The following is an 18,987-nucleotide window of genomic DNA, read 5'->3' on the forward strand; positions in this document are numbered from 1 at the left end:
TTCTCATCGATGCCGTGAGCCAAGAAGATCCCATGTTCCCTGCTCCCAATCGGACCCGGTCTCAGCTCAGCCCCACCAGCACCTGGCACAGGGAAAATGCCAGTTGAGGACACGGTGGAGGATGCTGATCCCTCCAGAGGGTCGAGCTGATGTGGTTTGGGGATCCATGGGGCACTGCTTGGCTGGATGCTGCTGTAAGGAGCTGGATGGGACCCATCTGCTTGTCTGATCCCCTTGCTTCAGGATGTCGCCTGCTGAAAAAGGTGGCTCACATGAGATGTCCCAACCTGAGAGGAGAAAGGACCTGCGGCCAAAACCTGGAGGGGAATCATAGAATCACAGAATGGGTTGGGTTGGAAGGTTCCTCAAAGTCCATCCAGTCCCACCCCTGCCATGGGCAGGGACACCTCCCACTGATCAGGGGCTCCAAGCCCCATCCAACCTGGCCTTGAACCCCTCCAGGGATGGAGCAACCTGGGCCAGGGCCTCCCCACTCTCACAGCAAAACATTTCTCCCCAAGATCTCATCTCAATCGCCCCTCTTTCAGCTCAAAAACATTCACCTTGTCCTCTCCCTGATCCAGAGCCCCTCCCCAGCTTTCCCGGAGCCCCTTTCAGCACTGGAAGCTGCTCTAAGGTCTCCCTGGAGCCTTCTCTTCTCCAGGCTGAACAACCCCAACTCTCCCAGCCTGTCCTCCTACAGGAGGTTCTCCAGCCCTCACATCATCTCCGTGGCCTCCTCTGGGCTCGCTCCAACAGCTCCAGGTCCTTCCCATGCTGAGGACTCCAGAACTGGACACAGGCTCCAGGTGGGTCTCACAGAGTGGAGCAGAGGGCCAGAATCCCCTCCCTCCCTGCTGGTCCCATGGCTTTGGATGCAGCAAGACCAAGACAAGTGGCAGTGACAGGACCATGGTGGTGGCAGTGGCAGCGCCGTGGTGGCCGTTGTGCAAGCGGAAGGTGACCCTGCAGTGGTGCAACGCTGCTCGGCGCTGCCTGCGGATGCTCTGGGGGTTCCACCCTCTCCACTTCACTCCGAGCGCTCCAGCACATCCATGGACAAAGCGGGTCCAAGGCTCGGGGGCTCAGCTGAGCCCTGGGAGGGCCCCAGTGTGACCCGGACCCATGGGACCCTCCCAGGGATCCCCAAAACCATGTGGAGCTCACCAGGACCGCGGAGCCCCTGGACTCCCCAGCAGGGGACCCGCAGCCCCACCAGGATGCTCATTCCTGGGACCCAAGTTGTATCACACACACCCCCCCCCCAGCCCTTCCAGGGACCCCCAGCTCTACTGGGACCCCCAGCAACCCCAGCCCTGCCAGGGACCCCTGCCCAGCCCCACATGTCGCTGAGTCCCTGGGCTTCCAGCCCTGTTACCTCCATCCCTATCCTGCTGGGATCCCCAAGCACGGCTTGGCCCCAGGACCCTCAGTTTTTCTGGGACCCCCAGCCCTACACGGATGCCCCCCAATCCTGCCCAGCCCCATCAGGACTCTCCAGCCCTACTAGATCTCCCAGGACCCCCGGCCCTGCTGGAACCCCCCAGCTCTACTGTGACCCCCAAACATACCAGGGCCCCAGGAGCCCCAGCCCTACTGGGACCCACCAGCCCTTCTGGGACCCACCAGCCCTTCTGGGACCCCCATCTCCTTTTGGACCCTGGGGTCCCTCATCTCTTCTGGGACCCTGGGGACCCCCATCTCCTCTGAGACCCCAGGACCCCCATCTTTCTGGGTCCCCCATCCCCTCTGGGACCCCCATCCCCTCTGGGACCCCAGGACCCGCATCCCTTCTTCAACCTGGAGGATCCCCACCCCTGGCAGGACTCCCATCCCTGCTGAAACCCCCCCAACCCTTCTGGGACTCTGGGAACCCCCATCCCTCCTGAGACTCCTCATCCCCTCTGGGACCCCCATCTCCTCTGGGACTGCAGGAACCTCATGCCTTCTGGGACCCCCATCTCCTCTGTTACCTCTGGACCCCTCGTCCCCTCTGGGACCCTGGGGACCCCCATCTCCCCTAGGACCCCCATTCCCTTTGGGACCCCAGGACCTCCATTCCCTCTGGGACCCCAATCTCCTCTGGGACCCCAATCTCCTCTGGGATCCCCATTCCCTCTGGGACCCCAGGATCCCCATCCCCTTTGTGACCCCCATCTCCTCTGGGTCCCTCACACCCTCTGGGACGCCCCCACACCCCCGGGACCCCGGATCCCTCCTCTCTGGAGCCCTGGGGACCCCCCATCCCCTCTGGGACCCACATCTCCTCTAGGACTCCCACCCCCTCTGGGACCCCAGGACCCCTCCACTCTGGTGCCCTGGGCACCCCCAATCCCCTCTGGGACCCCCATCTCCTCTAGGACTCCCTTCCCCTCTGGGACCTCAGGTCCCCCCTCCCCTCTGGAGCCCTGGGGACCCCCAATCCCCTCTGGGACCCCCATCTCTTCTAGGACTCCCATCCCCTCTGGGACCCCAGGTCCCCCCTCCACTCTGGTAGTGCAGGATCCCCCATCTCCTCTGGGTCCTCCCCCCACTCTGGGACTCCCGGACCCCTCCTCTCTGGAGCCCTGGGGACCCCCAATCCCCTCTGGGACCCCCATCTCCTCTAGGACACCCACCCCCTCTGGGACCCCAGGACCCCTCCCCTCTGGAGCCCTGGGGACACCCCATCCCCTCTGGGACCCCCATCTCCTCTAGGACCCCCCTCCCCTCTGGGACCCCCATCTCCTCTAGGACTCCCACCCCCTCTGGGACCCCAGGACCCCTCCCCTCTGGAGCCCTGGGGACACCCCATCCCCTCTGGGACCCCCATCTCCTCTAGGACCCCCCTCCCCTCTGGGACCCCCATCTCCTCTAGGACCCCCCTCCCCTCTGGGACCCCCATCTCCTCTAGGACTCCCACCCCCTCTGGGACTCCAGGACCCCTCCCCTCTGGAGCCCTGGGGACACCCCATCCCCTCTGGGACCCCCATCTCCTCTAGGACCCCCCTCCCCTCTGGGACCCCCATCTCCTCTAGGACTCTCATCCCCTCTGGGACCCCAAGTCCCCCCTCCCCTCTGGTAGCGCAGGACCCCCCATCTCCTCTGGGTCCTCCCCCCTCTCTGGGACCCCAGGACCCCTCCCCTCTGGAGCCCTGGGGACCCCCCATCCCCTCTGGGACCCCAGGTCCCCACTCCACTCTGGTAGCACAGGACCTCCCATCTCCTCTGGGTCCTCCCCCCTCTCTGGGACCTCAGGTCCCCCCTCCTCTCTGGAGCCCTGGAGACCCCCCCTCCCCTCTGGGACCCCCATCTCCTCGGGGTCCCCCCTCCCCTCTGGGACCCCCGTTCCCCCCCCCTCTCCCGGCCCGCAGTCCCGGCGGTGCCCGCGGGGGGCGCTGTGCTGGGGGCCGGGCGGGGGGAGCAGCCGCGTCCCGCCCCGCCGGGACCCGCACCGGGACCGGGCCCCGCACCGCCGGGGGGCAGGTAACGGGGGGCGGGGGGGGGGGGGGGGGGCCGAGCGGCGGGGAGGGCCCCGGGGGGCGGCGAGAGGAGCCCCTGGCAGCGCCTGCCGGGACCCCAAACCTACAGGGACCCCGGGACCCCCGGGACCCTCGGGACCCCCAGGCCTGCCACGACCACCAGCCCTACGGGGACCCCCCCCCAGCTCTGCTGGGATTCCTGGGACCCCCCAACCCTACCAGGATCCCCCAGGAGGGCTGGGGACCCCGGCTTTGCTGGGACTTCCGTGATCCCCAGTCCCACCAGGAACCCCCCCAGCCCCACCAGATCCCCCAACCCCACCAGGAGCCCCCTAACCCCACCAAGACCCCCAATCCCACCAGGACCCCCCTAACCCCACTAGGACCCCCCTAACCCCGCCAAGACCCCCAACCCTACCAGGACCCCCAGTCCTACCAGGACCCCCAGCCCCACTAGGACCCCCAACCCTACCAGGACCCCCCAGTCCTACCAGGACCCCCCAGCCCCACTAGGACCCCCAATCCTACCAGGAACCCCAGCCCCACTAGGACCCCCAACCCTACCAGGACCCCCCAATCCTACCAGGACCCCCAGCCCCACTAGGACCCCCAATCTACCAGGACCCCCAGCCCCACTAGGACCCCCAACCCTACTGGAACCCCCAACCCCACCAGGACCCCACAACCTCACCAGGACCCCTAACCCCACCAGGACCCCCAATCCCACCAGGAACCCCCTAACCCCACCAGGACCCCCCCAGCCCCACCAGATCCCCCAACCCCACCAGGACCCCCCAAACCCATCAGGACCCCAAGCCCTACCAGAACCCCACTAGAACCCCCAACCCTACCAGGACCCCCCAGTCCTACCAGGACCCCCCAGCCCCACCAGGACCCCCCAACCCTACCAGGACCCCCAGCTCTACCAGGACCCCCAGCCCCTCCAGGACCCCCCGAACCCATCAGGACCCCCAACCCCACCAGAACCCCACTAGGACCCCCAACCCTACCAGTACCCCCAGCCCCTCCAGGACCCCCCAAACCCACCAGAACCCCCCAATCCCACCAGAACCCCCAACCCTACCAGGACCCCCAGCCCCTCCAGAACCCCCCAGCCCTTCTGAGACCCCTGAGTCTCCCCTCTTTGCCTGGTGGGGTCTGTGATTGGTGGCAAAATGGGGGTCCCGGCCTCGCAGGCGAGGGGGGGGTGTCCTGGGTTGGGGGGTCTCACCCAGCACAACCCCCTCCCCCTGCTCCCCCCCCCTCCCTTCTGATCTCGGGGGGACCCCGCTTGGGCTGGGTGACCCCGGTGCTGGGGGGGCCTTGAAGCGGCCCCCCCCCCAGACCCTTCTTTCCTCTCCCCTCGTCCCCCGCTGGTGACGCAGAGCCGCCGAGCGGTGGTTTCCCAACAGGGAAGTCATTTTGTGCGTGTCGGAGCGAGCCACGCCGCCAGCCGCCCTCGCCAAGGGCCCAAAGCCCCCGCGCCGGGGCAGCCTGAGGCCGGACGCAACTCATCGCAGGGGTGGGCGAGCGCTGGGGGAGCGCGAGACCCCCGAGCCGGGGCTGGGGGAAAAAAAAACAACCTAAAAAACCAAACCCCAGAGGCCTGTGGGAGCCTCAACGCCAACCGCCAGTGGCCGGATCCAGCGCAGCCGTCACCCTCCACCGGGCGCGAGGACGTGAGGCGCGGTGCGTGCCAGAGCGGGGGCTCTGGGGGGGGGTGGGAAGGGTCTGAGACGGGGTTTGGGGGGGGGCGCACAATGGTTGGAGCCCCTCGGGGTCGGATGGGGACTCGCTGGTGGCTCGTATGTGGCTGAGCCCGCGCCTGGGGCTCTCACGGAGCCTCTTCCAGCGCCCCGGGGGGGTTGGTTGCGATGCCGGATTTGGGGGGACCCCCTCCCCAAGGCCTTTCGGCCGCGCTGACGGATCCGTGAGCCAGAGCGTCATGGCGGGGGCTGTGGCCGCGGCCGCATTTCCTAAGGAAACGGGGTAGAAAGAGCAAGCAGCACCCCCAACCCCCCATCCCACTCTATCTGTCCGTCCGTCTGTCTGTCCGGGGCTGGGGTTGGGGGGGCGGGGGGGCCGCTCTGTGGGTCCGGCATGGGCCCGGCCGTGCCTGACGCCGCCGGGATGTGTCACAACCTGCCCGTTCTCAGCAGCCGCGCTGGCGGGTGGGGGCCGAGCGCCAGGGCGAGGGGCTCGTGTGGCTCTTGGGGGGCTCCCTCAGCCGAGCCTTAACCCCCCCCCCCCAGGATTTCAGGGCAGCGGGCTCGGCCGGGCCCCCCCTCCCACACCGTGCCCCGACGCCAAGGGGATGGCGGCCGCGGGGCACCGGGTGACCCCGATGTGGGATCCTGGCCCTGGCGAGGCCCGATGGAGCCGGTGCCGGGGTGATGCCGTCCTGTGGAGTCGGAGCATCGCTCGGCACCCAAATGTGGGGTGTCACCGCGTTTCGGGGAGCTGCAGGCCCCGTTCCCCCCCTCGCCACGGGCAGGAAGCCCCGTCCGGCCGCCACGGCCTTCGGACCCATCCGGTGTCGCCGACGCGGGGCAGAGGAAGGGACTTTTCCTGTTTTCCGGCGCGCTGGGGTCCGGCACCCGTCAGCCACTACGGCGAAAACTTCGGGTGGCCTCGGCGCAGCCGCTAGCTGCCACCCACGCCGGCGTGGGGACTCTCCGGTGGCTGATACGGGGTTGTGCTCAGGCCACGGGCTGTCCTGGGTGGGTGAGTTTTGTATGTGGGGAGCAGCACTCTGGGGGTGACCCCCTCTTTCCACACCCTCTCTGCCTTTTCTCCCCCACCCCGGTGTTACGGGTATTTGGGGTAGAGCCCCCATTCTTTTCCCCCCCTGTCTGCTTTCCGAGCCGGAGCGGAAGAGCTCAGCCTCCGGCCCCTTTTCAGAAAGGCTGGGATATTTATAGCTGCCTGGCTCAGGGAGTTGGGATTTGTCGCGGCCACCTCCACCCCCCATCCTGCTGCAGCATCCCTCGCGCGTCCTGCACCGCGCTGGGGGCCGCATCCTGCCCTGGCCATGGGGACAACGCTCCTGGGTGGTGGGGTGACGCCTGGAGTGCGCGGGGGTCTCTCTCTGATACCTGAGGGTCTCTGTGCAATGCCGGAGGGTGCGCGGGGGTCCCTGGGTGATGCCCAAGGGTCTCTGCGTGATGCCCAGGGGTCTCTGGGTGATGCTGGGGGGGTACCTGGGGGTCTCTATGCGATGCCTGGACTCCCTGGGGGTCTCTGTATGATGCCTGGGGGTGCTCGGGGGTCTCTATGTGATGCTGGGGAGGTACCTGGGGGTCTCTGTGCGATGCCAGGACTCCCCGTGGGTCTCTGTGTGATGCTGGGTGGTACCTGGGGGTCTCTATGCGATGCCTGGACTCCCTGGGGGTCTCTGTATGATGCCTGGGGCTGCTTGGGGGTCTCTATGTGATGCTGGGGAGGTACCTGGGGGTCTCTATGCGATGCCTGGACTCCCTGGGGGTCTCTGTGTGATGCCCAGGGGTGCCTGGGGGTCTCAGTGTGATGCCCAGGGGTCTCTGTGTGATGCTGGGGTGGTACCTGGGGGTCTCTATGTGATGACTGGACTCCCTGGGGGGGGTCTCTTTGTGATACCTGGAGGTGCCCAGGGGTCTCTATGCGGTGCCTGGAATCCCTAGAGGTTTCTGTGTGATGCCCAGGGGTCTCTGTGTGATGCTGGGGGGGTACCTGGGGGTCTCTGTGTGATGCCCAGGGGTCTCTGTGTGATGCTTGGAGGTGCCCAGGGGTCTCTATGCGATGCCTGGACTCCCTGGGGGGGTCTCTATGTGATGCCCAGGGGTCTCTGTGTGATGCCTGGGGGTGCCTAGGGGTTTCTATGCGATGCCTGGACTCCCTGGGGAGTCTCTGTGTGGTGCCTGGGGGTGCCTGGGGGTCTCTATGTGATGCCCAGGGGTCTCTGTGTGATGCCTGGGGGTGCCTGGGGGTCTCTATGTGATGCCCAGGGGTCTCTGTGTGATGCCTGGGGGTGCCTGGGGGTCTCTATGTGATGCCCGGGGGTCTGTGTGTGATGCCTGGGGGTGCCTGGGCGTCTCTGTGTGATGCCCGGGGGTCTCTGTGTGGTGCCTGGGGGTGCCTAGGGGTCTCTATGCGATGCCTGGACTCCCTGGGGAGTCTCTGTGTGGTGCCTGGGGGTGCCTGGGGGTCTCTGTGTGATGCCCAGGGATCTCTGTGTGGTGCCTGGGGGTACCTGATGGTCTCTATGTGATGCCCAGGGGTCTCTGTGTGATGCCTGGGGGTGCCTGGGGGTCTCTATGTGATGCCCAGGGGTCTCTATGTGATGCCCGGGGGTCTCTGTGTGGTGCCTGGGGGTCTCTATGTGATGCCCAGGGGTCTCTGTGTGATGCCCAGGGGTCTCTGTATGATGCCTGGGGGTGCCTGGGGGTCTCTATGTGATGCCCAGGGGTCTCTGGGGGTGCCTGGGGGTCTCTGTGTGATGCCCGGGGTCCTCCAGGCTCCCTCGCTCCGTTTGATCGCTGGTTAGTGGCTTTGGGGCTAATCTGACCGCAACCCCCCCGCCTCCCACCTCATTCACACGTGCCTCAGTTTCCCCGCCGGATCCCTCACGGGGGGTGCAACCTCCTGCCTCCTCGATGTCCCCCCCCGAGCCGATGCCAACCCTTCCCAGCCGTGACTCCCCCCGACGCCCCGGCTCTGCCTCCCCCCAGGTGCGTCCCCACCGACTCAGCCACGCCAGCCAGGTGCCCCCCACCCGTCCCCATGGAGTGACCCGGCGTGGGGGTCCCTGCACCGGCAGCCGGCCCGGAGGGACACCGGCCACCGTGACTATGAGCGACTTCTGGCACAAGCTGGGCTGCTGCGTGGTGGAGAAGCCGCAGCCGGTGAGCCACGTCGGCGCAGGGAGGGTTGGGGGGGGTCCAGGGGCCATGAGTCCCTGGGCGCTGACGGCCTTTATCTGCTCGCAGAAGAAGAGGAGGAGACGGATTGATCGCTCCATGATCGGGGAACCCATGAACTTCGTCCACCTGACGCACATCGGCTCTGGTGACATGGCCGCCGGTGAAGGGCTCCCCATGGTACATGGCTGGGTGGGAGGGGTCACGGAGGGGTGGTGGGTCTCATCGTTGGGGTGGTGGCCATCACAGTTGGGTGGTGGGTATCACAGTTGGGTGGTGGACGTCACAGCTGGGTGGTGGGTCTCACAGTTGGATGGTGGGTCTAAGTGTTGGGGTGGTGGGTATCAGAGTTGGGTGGTGGCCATCACAGTTGGGTGGTGGCCATCACTGTTGGGTGGTGGCCATCACAGTTGGGTGGTGGGTCTCAACGTTGGGGTGGTGGCCATCACAGTTGGGTAGTGGGTCTCATCATTGGGGTGGTGGGTCTCATCGTTGGGGTGGTGGCCATCACAGTTGGGTGGTGGATATCACAGTTGGGTGGTGGACATCACGGTGGGGTGGTGGGTCTCATCGTTGGGGTGGTGGCCATCACAGTTGGCTAGTGGGTCTCAATGTTGGGGTGGTGGGTATCAGAGTTGGGTGGTGGCCATCACAGTTGGATGGTGGGTCTCAACATTGGGGTGGTGGCCATCACAGTTGGGTGTTGGGTCTCAACATTGGGGTGGTGGCCATCACAGTTGGCTAGTGGGTCTCATGGTTGGGGTGGTAGGTATCAGAGTTGGGTGGTGGCCGTCACAGCTGGGTGGTAGATATCACAGTTAGGTGGTGGGTCTCAACGTTGGGGTGGTGGCCATCACAGTTGGGTAGTGGGTCTCATCATTGGGGTGGTGGGTCTCATCATTGAGGTGGTGGCCATCACAGTTGGGTGGTGGTCATCACAGTTGGGTGGTGGGTATCACAGTTGGGTGGTGGACATCACACTTGGGTGGTGGGTCTCAACGTTGGGTGGTGGCCATCACAGTTGGGTGGTGGCCGTCACAGTTGGGTGGTGGACATCACGGTTGGGTGGTGGGTCTTGTTGTTGGGGTGGTGGCCATCACAGTTGGCTAGTGGGTCTCAACGTTGGGGTGGTGGCTATCACAGTTGGGGTGGTGGCCATCACAGTTGGGTGGTGGACATCACGGTTGGGTGGTGGGTCTCATCGTTGGGGTGGCGGGTATCAACGTTGGGGTGGTGGCCATCACAGTTGGCTAGTGGGTCTCATTGCTGGGGTAGTGGGTATCACAGTTGAGTGGTGGACGTCACAGTTGGGTGGTGGGTGTCACAGCTGGGGTCATGTGCATCGTATTTGGGTGGTGGCCATCACAGTTGGGTGGTGGGAATCACGGCTTGTGGTTGTCAGTGGTGGGTAGGTCACACAGTTGGGTGGTGGGTGTCACAGCCGGGTTGTGGGCATCACTGATGGGTCTCATGGTTGGGTGGTGGGTGTCAGTTTTGGGGTGGTGGGCATCACAGCTGGGTGCTGATCTCCCTGGTGCCGACTCCTCCGCTCCCCGCAGACCGGTGCCGTCCAGGAGATGAGGTCCAAGGGTGGACGGGAGCGACAGTGGAGCAACTCCCGAGTTTTGTAGCCTGTGAGTCCCCAGCCGAGCACCCAGCGGCGCCACCGCCGCTCGTTAACGCACCCGAAGGAGCCACGCGGGCGCTCCCGTAACGCGGCCTCTCTGCCTTTTCCAGATTCCTGGCTTTTTCAGCCCAAACTTGAACTGCCTGACCCCCCGCTGGAGGAGACGCCGACCTCGAACGCGTATGCAGAGCGTCCTCACCGGCTCCCGGTGCCTTCTGGCCGGGTGTTCCCCCTGGCAAATCCCCGCTGCCCGGCGGCACCGGGCTGGTGACTCCGGGAGGGAGCGGGGACGGCAGCTCCGTCCGGGATTCCAGCCGAAAGGCCGCGGCCGCCCTCCCGGCGCAGCCCAGACGTGCCAAATCCTCCCGGTTTGCCCGGTTTCCACGCCGGCGTCTCCCGTGGGGCCCTCTCCGTGCCAGCCTGCGGTGCCTCGGTTTCCCTGGGGATGGCGGCGAGGCCGTTCCTGATGCCGTGGCCCACACGGTTTCCTCCCGGAAAGGCATCAAAGGAGCAAAACCGGGATTAAACCCCAACGCTTTGGTGCAAAACTGGGATTGAATCCCGCTGCTTCCGTATGGTGCCGGCAGCAGCTCAGTGCCGACCCCACCACCGAGGCTGCCTCCGGCCGGCGTTCCCACTGCCACCAAACCGCCTCTGTTTTTTTAGGATCTTCTTGGGTTTTAGGCTCAAAACCCCAATCCGGAGCCTCTCGCCGCCGCGGTGGGGTCACCTCCACCCTGTGTTGCCGCCAGGGTTTCTCCGGCACCGGCCGAGGCAGGACGGGGCCCGACCCGGGGAGGGGCAACGGGCTCCTGAATTCAGGCGCGGGTGTACATAGTTTAATTAGTGCTGGGATTAATTATTAACCATGCGCGTGCCGGGCCTCCTGGGTGGCAGAGCCTTCCCCTTCGCCACGCTCCACGCCTGGGCTTTTCCAGCCCCGCGGCACGCTTGGTGTTGGTGAGCGAGTGCCGATGCTTGGTTCGGTTTTCCCTCCCCTGGGAAGAACAACCTCCCCTTGGAATAAAACCCTTGTGCCGGCGCCAGGAGCGCAAGCTGTCGTGGAACCATGGAATGGTTTTAGTTGGAAGGGACCTCAAACCCATCTAGTCCCACCTCCTGCCACGGGCAGGGACACCTCCCACTGCATCAGGGGCTCCAAGCCCCATCCAACCTGGCCTTGAACCCCTCCAGGGATGGGATCTGGGGGTTCTGGTTGATGTCAAGTGAGAATCATGGAACTATGAGATGGTTTGGGTTGGAAGGGACCTCAAAGCCCATCCAGTCCCACCCCTGCCCTGGGCAGGGACACCTCCTGCGGGATCAGGGGCTCCAAGCTCCATCCAACCTGGCCTTGGACACCTCCAGGGATGGAGCAACCTGGGCTAGGGCCTCCTCACCTTCACAGGAGAACATTTCTCCCCAAGATCTCACCTCTATCTCCCCTCTTTCACCTCAAAACTGTTCCCCTCGCCCTCTCCCTGCACTCCCTGCCCGGTTTCCCAGGAGCAGCTGAGCTTCACTGGGCACCACGCTCCGTCCACACCCTTTATTCACCCATGGGTGCTTGGGGACTGCTTTGCCGTGAGCCCCCACAGCCCCCCCAGGGCAGGAAGAACTGGGAGAACTCATTAACCTCCCCCTAGCGCCTTCATTAAGTGGGGTCCCCAAAAACCCACCCGAGGGGACCAAACCCCAGCGCTGTGGCAGGGGGAGCCTGGTGGGGGGTCACTGAATTCCAACCAGGCTCCTCCCCAGCAGGAAACCGACTCTAACGAAGGGAGCCACGAAGGTGGCTGCCACCCTCCATGCCCGGGCACCCCACTAGGCCCTACGGAGGGACCCACCTCATTGTACAGACCCCAACCTCCTTTTATGGACCCCAACCTCATTGTATGGACCCCAAACTCCTTGTATGGACCCCAACCTCCTTGTATGGACCCCAACCTCCTTGTTCGGACCCCAACCTCCTTGTTCAAACTCCTTGTTCGGACCCCAGACTCCTTGTTCAAACCCCAAACTCCTTGTTCGGACCCCAAACTCCTTGTATAGACCCCCAACCTCCTTGTTCGGACCCCCAACTCCTTGTTCAAACTCCTTGTTCAGACCCCAGACTCCTTGTTCAAACCCCAAACTCCTTGTTCGGACCCCAAACTCCTTGTATGGATCTCAACCTCCTTGTTCAGACCCCAACCTCCTTGTTCAAACTCCTTGTTTGGACCCCAAACTCCTTGTATAGACCCCCAACCTCCTTGTTCGGACCCCAAACTCTTTGTATGGACCCCAACCTCCTTGTTTGGATCTCAACCTCCTTGTTCAGACCTGAACCTCATTGTTCAGACGCTGAACTCCTTGTATGCACCCCAACCTCCTTGTTTGGACCCCAAACTCCTTGTATAGACCCCTAACCTCCTTGTTTGGACCCCAAACTCTTTGTATGGACCCCAAACTCCAAGTTCGGACCCCAGACTCCTTGTTCGGACCCCAAAGTCCATGGGCACCCCCTCTCATTCCGAGGAGGCGGGGGGCTGCTCCGCAGCGATGCGGCTGACGCGCTCCAGGACCTCTTGGGGACAGAGGGGTGGCACGGGCTGTGCCAGAGGCGACTCCTCCACCAGGCTGTTCACCGGGGTGGGCGGTGGGATCGCCTCCTCGTCGGGCCCCCCAGCAGCACCCGCTCCCCCCAGGGCCGCCCGCAGGATGGGCAGCACCTTCTTCCGTGACGCCAACGCGTTGCCCTGGGCGTAGGCGCCCACGCAGGCCCAAGGGCTCGGGAGGGGTTGCAGGAGCAGGGACGGTGTGGTGGCCTCCTCCAGCGCCCGGCAAATCTGCAGGGGAAGGAGCGTGGCGGCTGGGACCCCCTGGAGCCCTCAAACTGGGGGGTTCTGGGGTGAAGCCAAGCACTGCAGCTGAGAACAACCCCGGACCTCAGCCCCGCGCTCACCGTGCTCCGGAGGGTCTCACTCCGGCTGTAGACGGCGAGCTGCCGCGAGGGCTCGTTGTGCTCGTTAAAAGAGATAGTCATGGCCACCAGCCCGGCGTAGCCCCGGGCTTGGCAGAAAGCGTCCAGGTCCTGCAGCAAGCCCGGCCGGTGCAGGAACGCCTGGAGCAGGAGAGAATCCTAGAATCACCAGGTTGGAAAAGACCCACCGGATCATCGAGTCCAACCATTCCCAGCAATCACTAACCCATGTCCCTCAGCACCTCGTCCACCCATCTCCTCTTCTTCTCCAGCCCCTTCCCCAGCTTCGTTGCTCTTCTCTGCACTCGCTCCAGAGCCTCAACATCCTTCTTGTGGGGAGGGGCCCACAACTGACCCCAGGATTCGAGGAGCGGTCTCCCCAGGGCCGAGTAAAACCAGCATCGCCCCATTGTCCCCACAGAGCGGCCTCCTGCCTCAGTTTCTCCTGCTGAGCTTCACTCACCTCCATGTCCACGTAGATGCTGCTGATGGCGAGGAGCAGCTCATCACCAGCAAGGGCTTTGAGGTCCTTCCGCAGCATCTGCTCCGTCGTCAGCCCTGCGAGAGGAGCCGAGCGTGAGCCACGGGGTCACATCCTCGTCCCCAAGGAGAGGAGGGGTCTGTCCTGGCTGCTCCCAGCGAGCCCCTGCACCTGAGACGTCGAACTTGGCTGCTTGCAAGGCCTCAAAGACAGTGTCGCGGGCCAGCAGCTCAGGGAACCTCGCCTCGAGCAGGGAGACGCACGCCACGTCCCGTGGTGTTGCTTTGCCGGCTGCTGGGCTCAGGTTGACGCAGTCCAGCAGGATGGTGCCTGCAGGGGACAACCGGGAACCGTTACCGTCCCCGTCCCCTTCAGATGGAGCTCGGCGCACGCCGCCCGTCCTCACCGTGCAGCAGGGCGGCCGTCAGTCTGTCCAGCACGCCCGGGGGGCCCTGGGCGATCCGCTCGGTCACCAGGGTGGCACAGGAACCCACTGGCTCCACCGTCACTCGGCACCCGGGGTGATCCCGTTCCAAGGGCCGGTGATCGAGGATCTCCACCACGGCGTCTTCCAGGGCGGCATCGGCGCTGGCGGGTGAGACAGGGAGGGTGAGATCCCCAGCACAGCGCCAGGGGGTCACCCCCAGCAGAGCCTCGCACCCCCCTTGGCTCCTTCCCTACCCTAAAAACACCCCGGTACAAGTGGTGCCGCCAGGGCTCAGGGCTGGGTCCAGCCCTGTTCAATGTCTTTATCAATGACCTGGATGAAGGCATCGATGCACCCTGAGCAAGTTTGTGGGTGACACTGAGCTGGGTGGAAGCTGGATCTGCTGGAGGGTCGGGAGGCTCCAAAGGGATCTGAACAGGCTGGATCCATGGGCTGAGACCAACGGCAGGAGGGTTAACGAGGCCAAATGGCGGGTCCTGCCCTTGGGGCACAACAACCCTGAGCAGCTCCAGCCTAGGAGAAGTCTGGCTGGAAAGTTCCTGGAGGAGAAGGACCTGGGGGGGTTGGTTGAACAGGAGCCAGCAGGGGCCCAGGGGGCCAAGAAGGCCAAGGGCATCTTGGCTTGGATCAGACCCGGCATGGCCAGCAGGGCCAGGGAGGTTCTTCTCCCTCTGGCCTCGGCCCTGGGGAGACCGCTCCTCGAATCCTGGGGTCAGTGCTGGGCCCCTCCCCACAAGAAGGATGTTGAGGCTCTGGAGCGAGTGCAGAGAAGAGCAACGAAGCTGGGGAGGGGGCTGGAGAAGAAGAGGAGCGGCTGAGAGAGCTGGGGGGGTTTAGCCTGGAGAAGAGGAGGCTGAGGGGAGACCTCATTGCTCTCTGCAACTCCCTGAGAGGAGGTTGTGGAGAGGAGGGAGCTGGGCTCTTCTCCCAAGGGCCAGGGGACAGGACGAGAGGGAATGGCCTCAAGCTCCACCAGGGGAGGGTCAGGCTGGACATCAGGAAAAAATATTTCATGGAAAGGGTGATTGGGCAGTGTCCGAGGCTGCCCAGGGAGGGGGTTGAGTCCCCTTCCCTGGAGGGGTTTAAGGGCCGGGTGGACGAGGTGCTGAGGGACATGGGTTAGTGATTGATGGGAATGGTGGGACTCGATGATCCGGTGGGTCTTTTCCAACCTGGTGATTCCATGATTCTATGAAAGGGAAAAGTTTTACCCCCCCGGGCCAAAATCCAGGGAGGACAGAGCTCAGTGCCCCCAGCTGTCCCCGTGCCCCCAGCCCCGGCTCACCCGGGCAGGACGTGGTGATCGACCAGCGTGAGGGACAGCAGCCCGGTGCTGTGCAGCTCGCCGAGGTCGATCTCGTCCCGGAAGACGAGGGAGGTGGTGGGGATGCCCTGTTCCCGCAGCAGAAACGTCGTCTCCGTCCGCAGGGCGAAGTCAGCCCGAGGGATGTTGAGCACCGGGATGAAGGCGGCTTTGGGAGCCGGGGAGCTCTGCGGCACCGGGGGGGACACCCGATGAGGTGACCCCCGAGCCACCACTTGTCCCCAGGCCATCGGGCGACCCTCACCTGTGCCAGGAAATAAGCCATGGCTAGTGCCGAGACGGTGGAGTCCAGGTCGCAGGCCTCGTTGCCCATCACCACGTGGACCTCCCGGTGATTCCGGACGTGTTCCTGCCGGGGTGGGAGGCATCAAGCACGGCAGCAACACCCCCTAGTTCTCCAAAGAACCCCAAGACGGACCCTCCGTCTTTGCCACCCTCAAGGGCCAGCGTCCCCGGAGTCCCCAGAGCCGCTCACCGTGGGTCATCAACAGATGGACCCACCAGCACCCGTCTCCCAGACGCTGACAGCAGGAGATGAGCTCCAGGCACCCCCAAAGTGCCAACCAGCCTGGGATGAGACCTGGACATGATTCCTCCTGCCAACACCTCACGTTTTGGGGCAAAACCAGGTGAGAAAGAGACAACCCAGCTCAGCCCTGGGAGCCACCAGCATTCAAACCCTGGATGCAAGTGGTTTTCCCAGGATGGTGAGAGGACGTGAACCCACGGAGGTGCTTTGGGACCTTGCTCCCCCCGAAACCACCGTGTTTTACCCCTTTGTCTGTCGCCCGCAGCAACAAGGAGACCCACGGCCCCCACATCACCCCTCAGCTCCCCGTCCTGCCCCATCCCCAGGCCCTTTTTGGGTGCCGCTCATGCCGTGACCCAGATTTGCTCCTTTATTCCATAGAAGCCAAAGAAGTAAACAAGACGGAGCCGCCTGCGGCGTCAACCCGCACCCGTGGGGGCTGGGAGAGCGGCAGCGCGGCTGTTGGGGTGCAGGGGAGCCCCTAGATGTGCGAAGGGCTCGAGGTGTCCCTGGGGCAACTGTGCCACCCCAGCCTGGTGGCCCCACGGAGGGACTCGATGCTCTGGGGAGCCCTGCACCCCGAGCCCTTCGCACCCTGGCCCCCAGCTCCCCCCTGCACCCCGCTTTCCTAGGCACCCCAAACCTCCTGCACCCCAAACCTCTTCACTTACACATCCGTGCACCCCTGGGCACCCAGCCCCTCCTCCACCCCTCTTTTCTAGGCAGCCTAAACCTCCTGCACCCCAAATCTCTGCCCCCTGGTCTCCATGCACCCCTGGGCACCCAGCTCCCCCTGCACCCCAAACCTCCCGCACCCCCATCCTCATGCACCCCTGGGCACCCAGACCCCCTGCACCCTGGTTTTCTGGGCAGCCTAAACCTCCTGCACCCCAAATCTCTGCACCCTGGTCTCCATGCACCCCTGGGCACCCATCCTCCCATGCACCCCGCTTTCCTGGGCACCCCGAACCTCTGCACCCCACTTTTCTCAGCACTTCAAACCTCCTGCACCCCAAACCTCTGCACCCTGGTCCCCATGCAATGCTGGGCACACAGCACCCTGCTTTCCTGGGCACCCCAAACCTCCTGCACCCCCATCCTCATGCACCCCATGGCACAGAGTTCCCCCGCACCCCAAACCTCCTGCACCCCCATCCTCATGCACCCTAGGCACCCAGCCCCCCCTGCACCTCAAACCTCCTGCACCCCCATCCTCATGCACCCCTGGGCACCCAGACCCCCTGCACCCTGGTTTTCTGGGCAGCCTAAACCTCCTGCACCCCAAATCTCTGCACCCTGGTCTCCATGCACCCCTGGGCACCCATCCTCCCATGCACCCCGCTTTCCTGGGCACCCCGAACCTCTGCACCCACATGTCCATCCACCCTGGGCACCCAGCTCCCCTCTGCACCCCACTTTTCTCAGCACTTCAAACCTCCTGCACCCCAAACCTCTGCACCCTGGTCCCCATGCAATGCTGGGCACATAGCACCCTGCTTTCCTGGGCACCCCAAACCTCCTGCACCCCCATCCTCATGCACCCCATGGCACAGAGTTCCCCTGCACCCCAAACCTCCTGCACCCCCATCCTCATGCACCCTAGGCACCCAGCCCCCCCTGCACCTCAAACCTCCTGCACCCCCATCCTCATGCAGCCCTGGGCACCCAGACCCCCTGCACCCTGGTTTTCTGGGCAGCCTAAACCTCCTGCACCCCAAATCTCTGCGCCCTGGTCTCCATGCACCCCTGGGCACCCAGCCCCCCCCGCACCCCCAACCCTCTGCACCCCCATCCTCCTGCACCCCTGGGCACAGAGTTCCCCTGCACCCCACTTTTGTGGTCAGCCCTGCACCCCAAATCTCTGCACCTGGCTCTCCGCGCCCCCCCTGCCCCCCGGTTTTCGGGGTCCCCCTGCCCCCCAAGCCCCCCAAGCCCCCCCCCCCCGCTCCCCCCTTTGCTCCCCCCGCTACCTGCAGAGCCGCCCGGTTCCCCTGCAAGAACCGCTCCATAGCGGCGGCCGCCCGCGACCCGCCCCCCCCCCAGCCCAGTACGGCCCAGTACGGCCCGGTACGGCCCAGTACAAGCCGGTACGGCCCAGTACGGCCCGGTACGGCCCGGTACGGCCCGGTACGGCCCTCCCCCAACCCGCCTTGGGGCCGGGGCCTCCGCAGGGCCTGCTGGGAAAGGGGCGGGGGATGTCGGGGCCCTCACTCCTGTCAGACCAACCCCCCCCCCCCGCCAAAATCCTCCTGTGAACACCAAACACCCCCCCCGACACCCCTTAGACCCCCCCAAACCCCCTGACACCCCCCAACACCCCCAATCTCCCTGTCAACCCCAACCCCCCCGACACCCCTTTACCCCCTCAGACCCCCTGACACCCCTTGACACCCCCAAACCTCCCTGTCAGCCCCAACCCCCCTGACACCCCTTTACCCCCTCAGACCCCCTGATACCCCCCTGACACCCCCAAACCTCCATGTCAAGGCCAACCCCCCCGACACCCCCTGACACCCCCAAACCTCCCTGTCAAGGCCAACCCCCCTGACACCCCTTAGCCCCCCCAAACCCCACAACCCCCCTGACACCCCTCAACCCCCCTGACACACCTTAATGCCCCTGATTCCCCCTGAAGCCCCCAAATCCCCTGACACCCCCACTTCTGACACCCCCAAACCCCCCTGACACCCCAAACCCCCCTGACACCCCTTAATCCTCCTGATCCCTCCTGACACCCCAAAGCCTCCTGACACCCCTTAATCCTCCTGACACCCCCAAATCCCCCTGACACCCCTTAATCTTCCTGATGCCTCCTGACACCCCCAAATACCCCTCACACTCATTACTGGTGCCCGGTTTCCCTTTACTGGTGCCCAGTGCCCCATTACTAGTGCCCAGTGCCCCGTTACTGGTGCCCTGTGCCCCTTAACTGGTCCCCAGTGCCTCATAACTGGTGCCCAGTGCCCCTTTACTGGTGCCCAGCGCCCTGTTACTGGTGCCCAGTGCCCCATTACTGGTGCCTAGTGTTTCATTACTGGTCCCCAGTGCCCCACTACTGGTACCCTGTGCCCCGTTACTGGTGTCACTGTCCCTTTACTGGTGCCCAGTGCCCCTTTACTGGTGCCCAGTGTTCCATTACTGGTGCCCAGTGCCCCTTTAGTGGTGCCCAGTGCCCCATTACTGGTGCCCAGTGTCCCATTACTGGTGCCAGTGCCCCATTACTGGTGCCCAGTGCCTCATTACTGGTGCCCAGTGCCTCA

General features: G+C 64.7%; 3 protein-coding genes across 5 annotated transcripts in view; 1 reads left to right on the top strand and 2 right to left on the bottom strand.

The window, feature by feature from the left end:
• The window catches only part of PSMD4 (proteasome 26S subunit ubiquitin receptor, non-ATPase 4), a 116,169-nt gene extending 104,716 nt beyond the window's left edge, over positions 1 to 11,453 (bottom strand). Inside the window, exon 1 of the mRNA XM_069878668.1 lies at positions 11,448 to 11,453. The gene's annotated coding sequence lies outside the window, so the exon portion shown is untranslated. The remainder of the gene's footprint in view (positions 1 to 11,447) is intronic.
• Positions 3,384 to 11,050, top strand: CDC42SE1 (CDC42 small effector 1). Of its 3 annotated transcripts, none has more exons than XM_069878686.1 (6): positions 3,384 to 3,465; positions 4,847 to 5,150; positions 8,168 to 8,341; positions 8,426 to 8,536; positions 9,916 to 9,990; positions 10,094 to 11,050. In XM_069878686.1, the coding sequence occupies exons 3-5, from the start codon at positions 8,288 to 8,290 to the stop codon at positions 9,985 to 9,987; spliced, it is 237 nt and encodes a 78-aa protein (XP_069734787.1). In that variant the 5' UTR covers positions 3,384 to 3,465; positions 4,847 to 5,150; positions 8,168 to 8,287; the 3' UTR covers positions 9,988 to 9,990; positions 10,094 to 11,050. The 3 variants fall into 3 exon arrangements, with proteins under 3 accessions (XP_069734787.1, XP_069734789.1, XP_069734788.1); XM_069878687.1 differs by having other exon boundaries at positions 3,448 to 3,465; positions 4,874 to 5,150; XM_069878688.1 differs by lacking the exon at positions 4,847 to 5,150 and having other exon boundaries at positions 3,386 to 3,465.
• Positions 11,454 to 12,439: 986 nt separating the features above from the next.
• On the bottom strand, positions 12,440 to 17,843 carry PRUNE1 (prune exopolyphosphatase 1). Its single transcript, XM_069878663.1, has 8 exons — positions 17,698 to 17,843; positions 15,443 to 15,547; positions 15,160 to 15,365; positions 13,833 to 14,014; positions 13,598 to 13,756; positions 13,409 to 13,503; positions 12,928 to 13,086; positions 12,440 to 12,811 (listed from the first exon to the last, which is right to left on the bottom strand). The coding sequence occupies exons 1-8, from the start codon at positions 17,734 to 17,736 to the stop codon at positions 12,491 to 12,493; spliced, it is 1,266 nt and encodes a 421-aa protein (XP_069734764.1). The 5' UTR covers positions 17,737 to 17,843; the 3' UTR covers positions 12,440 to 12,490.
• Between the last annotated feature and the right edge of the window lie 1,144 nt (positions 17,844 to 18,987).

This window comes from Phaenicophaeus curvirostris, chromosome 29 (genome assembly GCF_032191515.1).
Source record: "Phaenicophaeus curvirostris isolate KB17595 chromosome 29, BPBGC_Pcur_1.0, whole genome shotgun sequence".
Classification (NCBI taxonomy): Eukaryota; Metazoa; Chordata; class Aves; order Cuculiformes; family Cuculidae; genus Phaenicophaeus; species Phaenicophaeus curvirostris.